The sequence below is a fragment of the Rattus norvegicus genome, chromosome 11, assembly GCF_036323735.1.
Source record: "Rattus norvegicus strain BN/NHsdMcwi chromosome 11, GRCr8, whole genome shotgun sequence".
Classification (NCBI taxonomy): Eukaryota; Metazoa; Chordata; class Mammalia; order Rodentia; family Muridae; genus Rattus; species Rattus norvegicus.
Window position 1 is genome coordinate 98,393,445 of NC_086029.1, and position 13,716 is coordinate 98,407,160.

Sequence of the window (13,716 nt, forward strand, 5' to 3'; positions counted from 1 at the left end):
ACCTCACACCAGTGAGAATGGCTAAGATCAAAAACTCAGGTGACAGCAGATGCTGGCGAGGATGTGGAGAAAGAGGAACACTCCTCCATTGTTGGTGGGATTGCAGACTGGTACAACCATTCTGGAAATCAGTCTGGAGGTTCCTCAGAAAATTGGACACTGAACTGCCTGAGGATCCAGCTATACCTCTCTTGGGCATATACCCAAAAGATGCCTCAACATATAAAAGAGACACGTGCTCCACTATGTTCATCGCAGCCTTATTTATAATAGCCAGAAACTGGAAAGAACCCAGATGCCCTTCAACAGAGGAATGGATACAGAAAATGTGGTACATCTACACAATGGAATATTACTCAGCTATCAAAAACAACGAGTTTATGAAATTCGTAGGCAAATGGTTGGAACTGGAAAATATCATCCTGAGTGAGCTAACCCAATCACAGAAAGACATACATGGTATGCACTCATTGATAAGTGGCTATTAGCCCAAATGCTTGAATTACCCTAGATCCCTAGAACAAACGAAACTCAAGACGGATGATCAAAATGTGAATGCTTCACTCCTTCTTTAAATGAGGAAAAAGAATACCCTTGGCAGGGAAGGGAGAGGCAAAGATTGAAACAGAGACTGAAGGAACACCCATTCAGAGCCTGCCCCACATGTGGCCCATACATATACAGCCACCCAATTAGACAAGATGGATGAAGCAAAGAAGTGCAGACTGACAGGAGCCGGATGTAGATTGCTCCTGAGAGACACAGCCAGAATACAGCAAATACAGAGGCGAATGCCAGCAGCAAACCACTGAACTGAGAACAGGACCCCCGTTGAAGGAATCAGAGAAAAAACTGGAAGAGCTTGAAGGGGCTCGAGACCCCATATGTACAACAATGTCAAGCAACCAGAGCTTCCAGGGACTAAGCCACTACCTAAAGACTATACATGGACTGACCCTGGACTCTGACCCCATAGGTAGCAATGAATATCCTAGTAAGAGCACCAGTGGAAGGGGAAGCCCTGGGTCCTGCTAAGACTGAACCCCCAGTGAACTAGACTATGGGGGGGAGGGCGGCAATGGGGGGAGGGTTGGGAGGGGAACACCCATAAGGAAGGGGAGGGGGGAGGGGGATGTTTGCCCGGAAACCGGGAAAGGGAATAACACTCGAAATGTATATAAGAAATACTCAAGTTAATAAAAAATAAATAAATAAATAAAACCTGTATCTCACCAAATTGGAAAATCTAAAGGAAATTGATGGATTTCTAGATATATAAAACCTACTAAGTTAAATCAAGATGAGGTAATTATTTAAGGAGACCAGTAAGTTAAGCCCTACTGAGATAGAAGGAGTAATATGAAATCTCCCAACCAGAAAAGGCCCAGGGCCAAATAAACTCAGCATAAAATTCTACCAGACTTCAAAGAAGCACTAACACTCCTCAGATTATTCATAAAACATAAAATGAAGGATTGTTTCCAAATACTTATTATGAAGCATTATCCTGTTACAAAAGCCAGATGTAACAAAAATTTATAGATGAATATCTCTTTTGAACAAAAAAGTCCCAATAAAATAATAGCAAATTATTTTAGTTCAAGAATTTTAAGAACATATCAAAAAGACTATACACCACAATAAAGTCAGCTTCATCCCAGAGATGCAGGGGGTTCAACAAACATCAATCAATAAATGCAATCCATCACATAAACAGACCGAAGGACAGACAGACACCACATGGTCATGTCATTAGATGTGGAAAAATCTAATCTAGCACTCCTTCATGATAAAAATCCTAGGGAGATTACTGATACAAAGGAAATACTTCAACATAAAAAAGCAATTTACAACAAGCCCATGGAAAACATCGTTCTAAGAGAAAACATGTAACATACAGCACTTCCACTAAAATCAGGAACAAGACAAGTTTGTCCACTCTCTCCCTATCTCGTCAATATATTACTTGGAGTCTTAGCTAGAGGAGTAAGACAACTGAAGGAAACGAAGGGGGATTCAACAGCAAAGGGAAGGAGTCAAAGTATTTGTACTTGCAGACGATTTTATACAGAAAAGACCATAGAGAGTCTTCAGGAAACTTTTACAGCTGATAAATACTTTCAGCAAAATAGCAGGATGCAAAGTCAAAGTTAGCATACAAAAATCCATAGTGCATGCGCATGCATGCACGCGCGCGCACACACACACACACACACACACACACACACACACACAGAGAGAGAGAGAGAGAGAGAGAGAGAGAGAGAGAGAGAGAGAGAGAGAGAAAGACAGAGAGAGATCTTGATCAGAGGGCGTAAAACAACTTTTGCAATTCCTGCAACGAAAAAAAAATTTTTTTGGCATACCTCCAAGTGTTGGAAGTAAAACACTTCTATAATAAAAACTCCAAGATAGTGGTTCTCAACCTCTAGTGAGGTTTGGTCAAACCTGCAGGCCACAATCCCTTCAGCAAAGCTCTATCTCCAAAATTATTCACATTACAATTCATAGCATTAGCAAAATTACAGTTATGAAGTAACAACAAAAATAACTTATGGCTAGGGGATCACCAAGACACAAGGAATTGCATTAAAGGGTTGCAGCTTTAGGAAGGGTTTGAACCACTGTCCTATGACATTGAAGAAAAAAAATGAAGACAACAGAAAATTAAGACTCCCCAAAGCTCAAGAATCAGCAGGATTAATATTGTGAAGATGGTTATCCCCACACACCCCACACCCTCCTCTAGAATCTAGCCTGCTCTGTAACTCTGACCTTTTCTCGAACACCTTTTCTGCAGCGGCCTCATCAGCCCTTCCCTGCCATCTGCACAACCAGTACAGCAGCCCTGTCTCCTCTGTTTACCTGATGCCAACCCACAAAGACATTTCCAACCTCTAGACCCAGCAATTCTCAACCTTCCTAATGCTGCAACCCTCACAATCAAACCACCACATAACAACAACAAAAATTTATTTTTTTACTACTTAAAACTGTAATTTTGTTACTGTTATAAAGTGATGGAAAGCTCTGTGTTTTTTGATAGTTTTAGGTGACCCCTTATCCTGGAAGTTGAGATCTGCTGCTCTAGGCTGAACCTACCCCCACAACTTCTCTTTTCTTTGACCTGCTCCATCCATAACATACTACAAACTAATGAAGTCCTCATGCCTGGATCTCACTGCAAGAATAGCAAGATTATTAAAGATCAAGCCTGATCCCGGCCCGCAGCAGCTCTCTGCTCCCAAACCCCGTGGGAGAGAGACCTCACCGCCTGATCAGGTGGGCACTCCTGAGGCTGCAGAGCGGAGGAGACCACCAACACTGCCCACCCCTGCCCACATCCCTGGCCCAAGAGGCAACTGTATAAGGCCTCTCGGTTCCCGTAGGGGAGGGCCCAGGAGCGGCAGGATCCCTGCGCCTGAGACACCGCCGGAACCTGAAGGAAACAGACCGGATAAACAGTTCTCTGCACCCAAATCCCGTGGGAGGGAGAGCTAAACCTTCAGAGAGGCAGACACGCCTGGGAAACCAGAAGAGACTGCACTCTGTGCACATCCAGACGCCAGAGGAAAACACCAAACGCCATCTGGAACCCTGGTGCACGGAGGCTCGCAGAAGGAGCGGCGCAGATCTTCCCGGTTGCTGCCGCCGCGGAGAGGACTTAGGCAGTACCCCACGAGCAAACTTGAGCCTTGGAACCACAGGTAGGACCAACTTTTCCCCTGCAAGAAACTTGCCTGGTGAACTCAAGACACAGGCCCACAGGAACAGCTGAAGACCTGTAGAGAGGAAAAACTACACGCCCGAAAGCAGAACACTCTGTCCCCATAACTGGCTGAAAGAAAACAGGAAAACAGGTCTACAGCACTCCTGACACACAGGCTTATAAGACAGTCTAGCCCCGGTCAGAAATAGCAGAACAAAGTAACACTAGAGATAATCTGATGGCGAGAGGCAAGCGCAGGAACCCAAGCAACAGAAACCAAGACTACATGGCATCATCGGAGCCCAATTCTCCCACCAAAGCAAACACAGAATATCCAAACACACCAGAAAAGCAAGATCTAGTTTCAAAATCATATTTGATCATGATGCTGGAGGACTTCAAGAAAGACATAAAGAACTCCCTTAGAGAACAAGTAGAAGCCTACAGAGAGGAATCGCAAAAATCCCTGAAAGAATTCCAGGAAAACACAATCAAACAGTTGAAGGAATTAAAAATGGAAATAGAAGCAATCAAGAAAGAACACATGGAAACAACCCTGGACATAGAAAATCAAAAGAAAAGACAAGGAGCTGTAGATACAAGCTTCACCAACAGAATACAAGAGATGGAAGAGAGAATCTCGGGAGCAGAAGATTCCATAGAAATCATTGACTCAACTGTCAAAGATAATGTAAAGCGGAAAAAGCTACTGGTCCAAAACATACAGGAAATCCAGGACTCAATGAGAAGATCAAACCTAAGGATAATAGGTATAGAAGAGAGTGAAGACTCCCAGCTCAAAGGACCAGTAAATATCTTCAACAAAATCATAGAAGAAAACTTCCCTAACCTAAAAAAAAGAGATACCCATAGGCATACAAGAAGCCTACAGAACTCCAAATAGATTGGACCAGAAAAGAAACACCTCCCGTCACATAATTGTCAAAACACCAAACGCACAAAATAAAGAAAGAATATTAAAAGCAGTAAGGGAAAAAGGTCAAGTAACATATAAAGGGAGACCTATCAGAATCACACCAGACTTTTCGCCAGAAACTATGAAGGCCAGAAGATCCTGGACAGATGTCATACAGACCCTAAGAGAACACAAATGCCAGCCCAGGTTACTGTATCCTGCAAAACTCTCAATTAACATAGATGGAGAAACCAAGATATTCCATGACAAAACCAAATTTACACAATATCTTTCTACAAATCCAGCACTACAAAGGATAATAAAGGGTAAAGCCCAACATAAGGAGGCAAGCTATACCCTAGAAGAAGCAAGAAACTAATCGTCTTGGCAACAAAACAAAGAGAATGAAAGCACACAAACATAACCTCACATCCAAATATGAATATAAAGGGAAACAATAATCACTATTCCTTAATATCTCTCAATATCAATGGCCTCAACTCCCCAATAAAAAGACATAGATTAACAAACTGGATACGCAATGAGGACCCTGCATTCTGCTGCCTACAGGAAACACACCTCAGAGACAAAGACAGACACTACCTCAGAGTGAAAGGCTGGAAAACAACTTTCCAAGCAAATGGTCAGAAGAAGCAAGCTGGAGTAGCCATTCTAATATCAAATAAAATCAATTTTCAATTAAAAGTCATCAAAAAAGATAAGGAAGGACACTTCATATTCATCAAAGGAAAAATCCACCAAGATGAACTCTCAATCCTCATTTTCGATTGGTTTATATACAAGTGTGCAATTTCTAAGCTTGAAAGTAAAATGATGCTATCTGGTGCTGGATAGAGGAGCCTTATTTTTTATTATGGCAGCTTGCTATTTTTGTAACATGGTGATTTGGTTGAACACATTAAAGTACAGTAGTAACTGATCTCCCCCTCTTCCTGGATGAGTGAGGAGATGATTAAATGTTGATGTCAGCATCCATGAGCATATTCAGATGAGCTTCTGCTTCTGTTGAAAAGGATGCTGTGTTTGATTGTGGTCTGAAGCTTTGAAGCACTACTTGGCATCTCCTTCCTTGGAGGTCTCACTATTTAAACATAACAGATTTGATAGCTTGTTGGTAAGGTGAGGTCCAGCTTGTCTCCACTAGGTCATCTTCATGTGAATCCGGTGGTTATACGGTTTTGTTCTAGGGATATTTCATTTTTTTAATAACGGTTTTAGCTGACATTCATGGAGAGAATGAATCCTTCGAAGTGTGCCACTAGTGAAAGGAAATCCTGTCTAGAGTATGTTTCTTTACAAAGCTGTGTCACACCATCCTTTGGGCCCTCTGCTGGAAAAGTAGAATCAAGTCTCAAATAATGCCTTTTAAATTGTATCCTCTAGTATTATAGATGTAGGACAGTACTGTATCATACCTCTGTGGATGTAAAATAGCTTGTACCTGCTTTATGATACGTAGTAGTGACCGTGCTTTATCAGAGCTGTTTTTAGTGATGTTGCTCAGAATGTTTTCTTTCCAGATGATGATTGAGAAGCTAATTTAAAAAAAAATGGTGCCAGGTACCACAAGAGTAACAGAACTGTGCTGTTTTCTCGGGTTTTGTTTTTTTTACTTTTTTTTTTTTTAATGGAGTGTGCTGGATGTCTCTACAGTTTTGTTCAGATGACTGCAGAACCTGGAAAAGCTGTTGCTGCTGTTGATGCATAACACACTGCTATTATTGGTCTTTTTATATAAATATAAATATATATATACAGATATATAATTTGAATTTTTTGAAACTTTACCTGTGCTGTCAACTTTCGAAAAAAGTATCCCCGTTTACTGTGTTGAGTTGGCACTGTACAGAAATTAACAGCCATATTGGTCTAGAAATGTTGAACTTAAGTTTTTTCCATTTGTACAGGGGTAACACACTGTATTAAATATGTAAGGTCTTATATACGTGGGTTTGATTACAAAAACTAATAAAGTATTCTCTAAATAAAGATCAAGCCTATTTGTTCTTCAAAACTTATCAGCTTATCCAAATCCTTGTTAAGGAGAATGATCCAGGACACAAGCATTTAAAGAATCATCATAAACTCCCTCAAATAATTCAAGAAATTTAAAAAAGAAAGAAACACACACACACACACACACACACACACGCACGCACGCACGCACGCACGCACGCACACAGCACAAAAAAGTCAGGAAAGAGCTTAACTTTTCTCTTTGTGCGATGACAAAAACAATACAGACACAAGGCTGATAGAAATGACAAAGAATCAAAGATTTGAAAGTGAAATTTAATAGAAATTCTGAGAAAGCCTCAAGCCAAAATGAAAATGGAATTGAAAAACCCAATAGTCTAACTAGAAAATGCAAAGGGAAGCTTTACAACTAGAAATGAATTAAGCAGAACATCTGAAAAGATAAACTAGAGGATTCAGACCAAAAAATTAAAATACAGAAAAACAACACAGGCTGGGCATGGTGATGCACTCCTTTATCCCAACACTGGGGAGGCAGAGGCGGATGACCTCTGTGAGTTTGAAGCTAGACTGGTCTTCAAAGTGAGTTCTAGGACAGCCAGGGCTGTTACACAGAGAAACCCTGTCCCGCAAAACAAACAAAACAAAACCCAGAAAATAAACAAAAAGGAACGAAATACAAAGGACATCTGTGAGACCATGGGAAGTCCAAATCTTCTAGTTATAGGAATGGATGAGGATGAATCCCAAGTCAATGGCATAGACCAGATCTTTAGCAATGTTATAGAAGGAAAGTACTCCAAACTAAAGAAAGAAGCATCCATAAGAATGCAAGAATAACAGAAAAACACTGTAAAAGACAAGGCTAGAAAAGAAAACCTCCACAGCATATCATATTTAAAACACTAACAATTTAGACCCAAGAAAGTACAAGAGAAAAAACATGACAAGTCACCTATGAAGGAAATCCCACTAATAACAGTTGATTTCTCAAAGAATACATCAGAAGCCAGAAGATCCTGGAGATTGTATTCCAAGTCCTGAAAGACTATTCCTGGAACCTACACAAACATCAACTACTATTTACTACCCACTATACTAACACCAACACTAACTACCTACTAATACTACCCAGGAAACTCATCTGTCGTAATTGGAAGAGGAAGAAAATTTTCCATTACATAAAAAGTCTAAATTATTTTATATATTGTAAAAAAAAAAAAAAGAACTCAAGGAAAAGTACAGGAAGCATTATTTTGGGCTGAAAAGATAAAGGAACATAAAAGAGAGACTGGGTAGAACTGACCCGAGCAGCTCCTCCCTGAAGATTAGCTTTTAGGGTACCAAAATGCCCCATGGCAGCTTCCAGAAGACAAAAGAAACCTACACCATTATGCTTATGAAGTATATCAAAAAGAACCAGCATGGCAGGGAGAGGCCTACATGTACAGGAGTATGCTGAATTATATGCACTATACGACTTTAGGTAAATAGTTAATGGTAGGATTCGTTGTAGATTTTCAACCATCCGTGTTGTTGTTTTAGCTTCCTCCCTCTCCCTCATGGTGGCCTCCTTCCCACTTCCTTATTAGATCACTTGTATCCTCTTCTGCTGCATTCCTTTTGTCATTATCCAATTGTTCTCTAATTAGATTTTAAAATTTGCTTAACAAGAAGAAGACCATGCCTGGTACTGAAAACCTTCACAGAGCTGGTGAAGTCATGGTTATTGAATAAGAATCTACATCCATCATTTTATTAAAATAGCATAGTTCCTAATAATAATCTATAAACATTTGTCCTTATAACCTTATGAAGAAATTTTCTCTTTGTAACAGAGAGAGACCATTGCGATTTGAAAAGGTAAAAAGATGGCTCAGGAATTAAGAATTCTTATTGCTGTTTCAGAAGACCCAAGTTAGATTCCCAGCTCTGAGGTAGAGTGGCTCATAATGGCCTGTAACAGTTGTGAGGCAGTTCTCAGGGCTCTGATTCCCTCTTCTGACCTGTGAGGAAAACTGCACTCGTATGCTCACATACTCTCCAAATCCACACAGGCACATATACATATGTGTAATTTTAAAAATGTTATAAAATTCTAAGTCTCCATAAAATAATATATAATACAATCCAGAAATCTATTTAGAACATTGTTATTTAAGATCCTTTGGGCCATGTAGAGACAGAAAAATCAGCTGATTTACCTGGCTGATGAATTAAACTACTCAGCAGGAAATGGGGTTGCTCTCATGATTGGGATAAAGACTTAGTTAGGCCCCTATGAAACTCCTGTGTTGAAGCCCCAGCCCCAGGGCACTAAAATGTAAAGGTGAGTCCTGCATGTTGTGCTCATTTTTGACAGGTCCTTAAAAGATTGAGATATCTATGCATGGATAGATATCAGGGATAGATAGATGCAAAAAACATCCTGGAAAATTATGCCAAGTTAATTATGTTTCAACAACCAAGGAGAGAAGATTCCAAATAAATCAGTCTTGCTGGTACCTTGACCTTGAGCATCATCATCTATAACTAGAAGAAATTAATATCTATTGTTTAACTAGATAATGTAGCATTTTGTTAAGGAGCCTAACAGACTAAGCAGCTACTGGGAACTTAACTGCTGCTAATGAGAGGAGACCAAGGTAAAAGGTAGTACTGCTCTCACAGCCCAGCAGACCTGAGAAGCTCTGCTCTCACAGCCCAGCAGACCTGAGAAGTTCTGCTCTCACAGCCCAGCAGACCTGAGTAGTTCTGCTCTCACAGCCCAGCAGACCTGAGTAGTTCTGCTCGCAGACTGGCACACCAGGACTGTGCCACCTGTTTAGCAATTTTATGACTTCTTTCCTCGAGAACCTTGACTAAAGACCTGTTTTTGTGATAGGGAATTGTTTTAGAAATGGAGATGTATATATCACTATCATTGAACACAATTACAGTACATTTCAGAAATATGCAGCAAATAATTTGATTCATGTCATGTTGATTGCTAATTAGGCCGTTTAGATTTTAAGGGTATGGTAGCTTGAACGAGAATGGCCTGCATGCGCTCACACACTTGAATACTTCGCCTCTAGTTGGTAGAACTGATAGTGGAGAATTAGAAGATGTGGGCTTGTGGGAGACGGCGTGTCACTGGTGGTGAACTTTGAAGCTTCAATAGACTCCTTCCATTCTGCGTCTGTCTTGTGGCTGTCTCTGTATGTGAGCTCTCAGCTACCGTGTCAGCACCATGCCTGCCTGCCTGCCATGTTCTCCACCGTGACGGCCATGAACTCACATTCTGTGAAACTACAAGCCTCAAAGGAACATTTTTTTATGCTTTCTTGGTGTCATGTCACAGAACTAGAAAATTAATTATGATGAAGAGTTAACCACGGCATTTAGAGAAAAGAAGGTAATGCACGGAAGGTCTTAGTACTGTTTAGGAACATCCACATGCCGTGTCCTGTTGGGCTTCACTAACACTTAGAAGGACAACCTTTTTCATGCGTTTGTAGTTACTGATTGGACTGATTGTCTAACTTGTCCCCCCCCTCCTCTCCCATTCTCCCTCGGTCCCTCTTACCTACCAGCCTTCTACTCTCTGCCAGTGCTAGAGACTAAACAAAGTCCTGTGTGTGCAAGCTTCAGCACTGAGCTTGATTCCTAACCCTGCTTTCTTTTGAGGTGGCCATCTTAAGACAGAAATGGCAAGGGACTCTAAGGAAATACATAACATTACCTTTATTTCAATGATTTTCATGTCTGTAGGTTTGCTGAAAGGTCCATTGGCAGGCAGCATTAAATTATGCTGCCATGTGGCCTGGCTAGCACAAGCATCTGGATTCTCTTCCTTGAGAAAAAAAATCCATCTCTTACAGCATAGCATAGCATTAAAAAAAGCTTAGACTTCACATGCCATTTTTGGAGCAAATACAAGACTTTCTGCAACTGTTCTTTTAAGTCTATACTCCAATTATGTAGCAAAAAGTACCCCCACCTCCAACAAAAATACTGAGGTGAAAAGAACGAGGAAAGGTATAAGAAGGAAACAAGCTAGGAGCCGTATCCACAGGCAGCCGAGGCGTTTGAGAAGTGATTCTATGAACCATGAAGAAGTCACTGCATACTATAAATGACCACTGGCTATGATGCTCTAGAAAGACCTCCTATGGAAGGCAAGATTAATGTTTAACATCTGTAGCCAACACATACTCTAAGAATCTCATAAATAAAACTCTTTACAATAACTAATAAGGTTAATAATTAATTTCCATCAAAAGCAATAAAGTTGACGTTTTCTTAATAAAAACTAATACAACTCACAAAAGAAAGCAAGCATTAGCATTTTATTGATACATTCTGACCCAGTAATGATTATTTATGCTCCTGCAGTTTAAACTATATTATGTTTTAATCCATTCTTTTTATACTTCCACCTTAAATGACTGGTTAGAAAATGAAAAATTAATCTGTATTAACCTATTGTCAAATAAGATCTAAGTCCAAGTTATAAAACCTCTGCTAGGAGAAGGATACATTCAGTACTTCTGTCACATAAACCCTATGGTTGGTCGATCCTGGCTTTCCTCACTTAGCGCTTTTCTAATAAAGTCACAAACATTTTTGTAAAAAATGTCTTCTACTTATGAGACAGATGTCTAGCTGATGGATGGTAGACTCAGTTCTTTAACCTCACCAAGGAGGGAAGACAGATGTCCAGCCGATGGCTGGTAGACTCAGTTCTTTACTCACCAAGGAGGGAAGATGTAAATGATGTCCTGGGGCTGCCCCATTAAGTGATTTGCAGTTTCTCTGGTAAAGAGAACCTTCAGGTAGGCTCCAGGTCTAGTAGCTGTTCCTCTAGGAGCGCTGGTGATTGGCGGCCCTGCTAACTGCTCACATACTGCAACTTGCATGGTGCATTCTTCATGTAGTTCTAGAATTTTCACAGTTAATACACCAGATTTTCTGCCTAGAAGACAGAAGAGAAACAAACAAACAAATAAAAACAATTAGAGCATTCCTGCAGAATCTATAACTGCTTCAACTGCTTCTGTTAGATACTGTACACCAGGAACAGGAAAGAAAGGTAACTCCTACAAGAATGTTAATGGATTGCTGGACATTTGGGGTATGAATTTAGAAGAGTAGAAGGTGATCTGGATTCCAGTATTGCCTCCCTTAAAAGGTCAGCCAATTATATAGATTTCATCTTCTCAATTGTCTCATCTATGAAACAGATCGTGCCACTTGCACCAGTGAACATCAGAGAGAATTAGAGGAGATAGACCAAGGAGAACCAATGCAACAATATTTATCAACAAGCACCTTGTACCAATGAAAAAAGTTCAAAGAACTGGCAGTTGTGTGTGGTCCTGGTGATTCAACTAATAAGATCGAGTGGTTGGAGTGGTATGAGGCATATGAAATAGTCCTCACAAAATCTTTGCAGAGTTCCATGTTGGGTGTGATAGATCTCATCTGTAATCCTAGCTACTTGAGGGACCAAGATAAGAATATTGTGAGTTAAAAGCTACTTTGGGTAACTCAGGCAACAAAATGGAAAGGGGAAAGGAGGGAGGTTAGCTGGGAGGAATTTAAAAACATAGTAAGGGAGGACAAAATACATGACAGTAGGCCATGTCTCTGCGGAGACACAGACCGCTCAGAAGGGTAACTGGGAGATTTCAAACCAATCTGACTTACTGTTCCTACTACAACACACATATAGAAGCACAGAAGCAAAGATTAACATGTGCTATCAGTTACAGGTAAGGCATATATTTTATCTTTCTCTGTTGCTAAAATTTAACATAGAAAATTAATTCAGAATAACAAAAACAGACCTAGAAATGACACCGAGTATCACCAGTGAAGGTCCAAGGCCAAGTTTAAAGTTATTCAGTTTCATTTCCATTGCTACTTCTTCTCTCACTTCAGCTTCAATCATTTGTTTTATCTGAAGGTTCCTGTCCATTCCCCTGACTAAGTGCTAGAGTATAGACTTGCACACTGAGCTGGCCCACCAATGTGTCACAGCACTGTTCATAAGGACTCTTTCTCATGGTGTGTACCTGTCTCACTCTTTTGAGGACAGGAAGGAAATGGAGTTAGAAAAGGACATGAGGGCTGGAGATGGCTCAGTGGTTAGGAGCACTGACTGCTCTTCCAGAGGTCCTGAGTTCAACTCCCAGCAACCACATGTTGGCTAACAACCATCTGCAATGGGATCTGATGCCCTCTTCAGGTGTGTCTGAAGACAGCTACAGTGTACTTATATAATAAATAAATAAGGGCTGGAGATATGGCTCAGCGGTTAGGAGCACTGACTGCTCTTCCAGAGGTCCTGAGTTCAACTCCCAGCAACCACATGTTGGCTAACAACCATCTGCAATGGGATCTGATGCCCTCTTCAGGTGTGTCTGAAGACAGCTACAGTGTGCTCATACATAAAATAAATAAATTTAAAAAAAACAAAACAAAAAGAAAAGGACATGAACAGGCAGAATCTCAAGCTGCTGCTTGGAGTATGTTTAGACATATTTTCAAAATATGTTCAAAAACCTATGCTTCTATTAGGGATTTATACCAAATACTGTAGAAGTGCCATCTGTCCTTCATCTTCCTGACTGTAGGCCTGTCTAAGGATTCATGACCTGCTGCATTGCTGAGTACTGGCCACCCAGCTAAAGTCCCTGCCACAGGGATAGTCAGCTGCCACAGGTCCCTGGCCTTGTAGCCACAATACTTGATGTACAGCACACCAGGAATACAGAACTACCTATTCTGGTAGTAAAAGGTAACAGATACCCAGTGATTAGCTTAGAGTATACAGAAATCCTGAATTCATAAAAGGAAAACAATTACAAAAACACGCAAATAGTAATAGGAAACCAAAACCTATGACTCTATCATTAAAATACAAAAACGAAAGATGAACCACATTATTATGGAACAGTGTTATAGTATGTCCTAACAATATTCCAAACAAGACGGATTCTTCTCAAGGTCCACAGCACCAAATACCTTTATTTTATGTTAACTATGGTCATGTGCTGAACACCACAGCTTCCTTGGTAACTAGGCAGACATATGATACTGAGATAGT

The 13,716-nt window shown here is 40.5% G+C and overlaps 1 protein-coding gene across 17 annotated transcripts in view; it reads right to left on the bottom strand.

Moving 5' to 3' along the window:
- Window positions 1-13,716, bottom strand: part of Spidr (scaffold protein involved in DNA repair) — a 240,982-nt gene that overhangs the window by 122,666 nt on the left and 104,600 nt on the right. For all 17 annotated transcript variants that reach the window (NM_001100988.2, XM_063270716.1, XM_008768898.4 and 14 more), the window contains one exon: window positions 11,361-11,580. In NM_001100988.2, coding sequence (NP_001094458.1) covers window positions 11,361-11,580 — 220 coding nt within the window. The remainder of the gene's footprint in view (window positions 1-11,360; window positions 11,581-13,716) is intronic.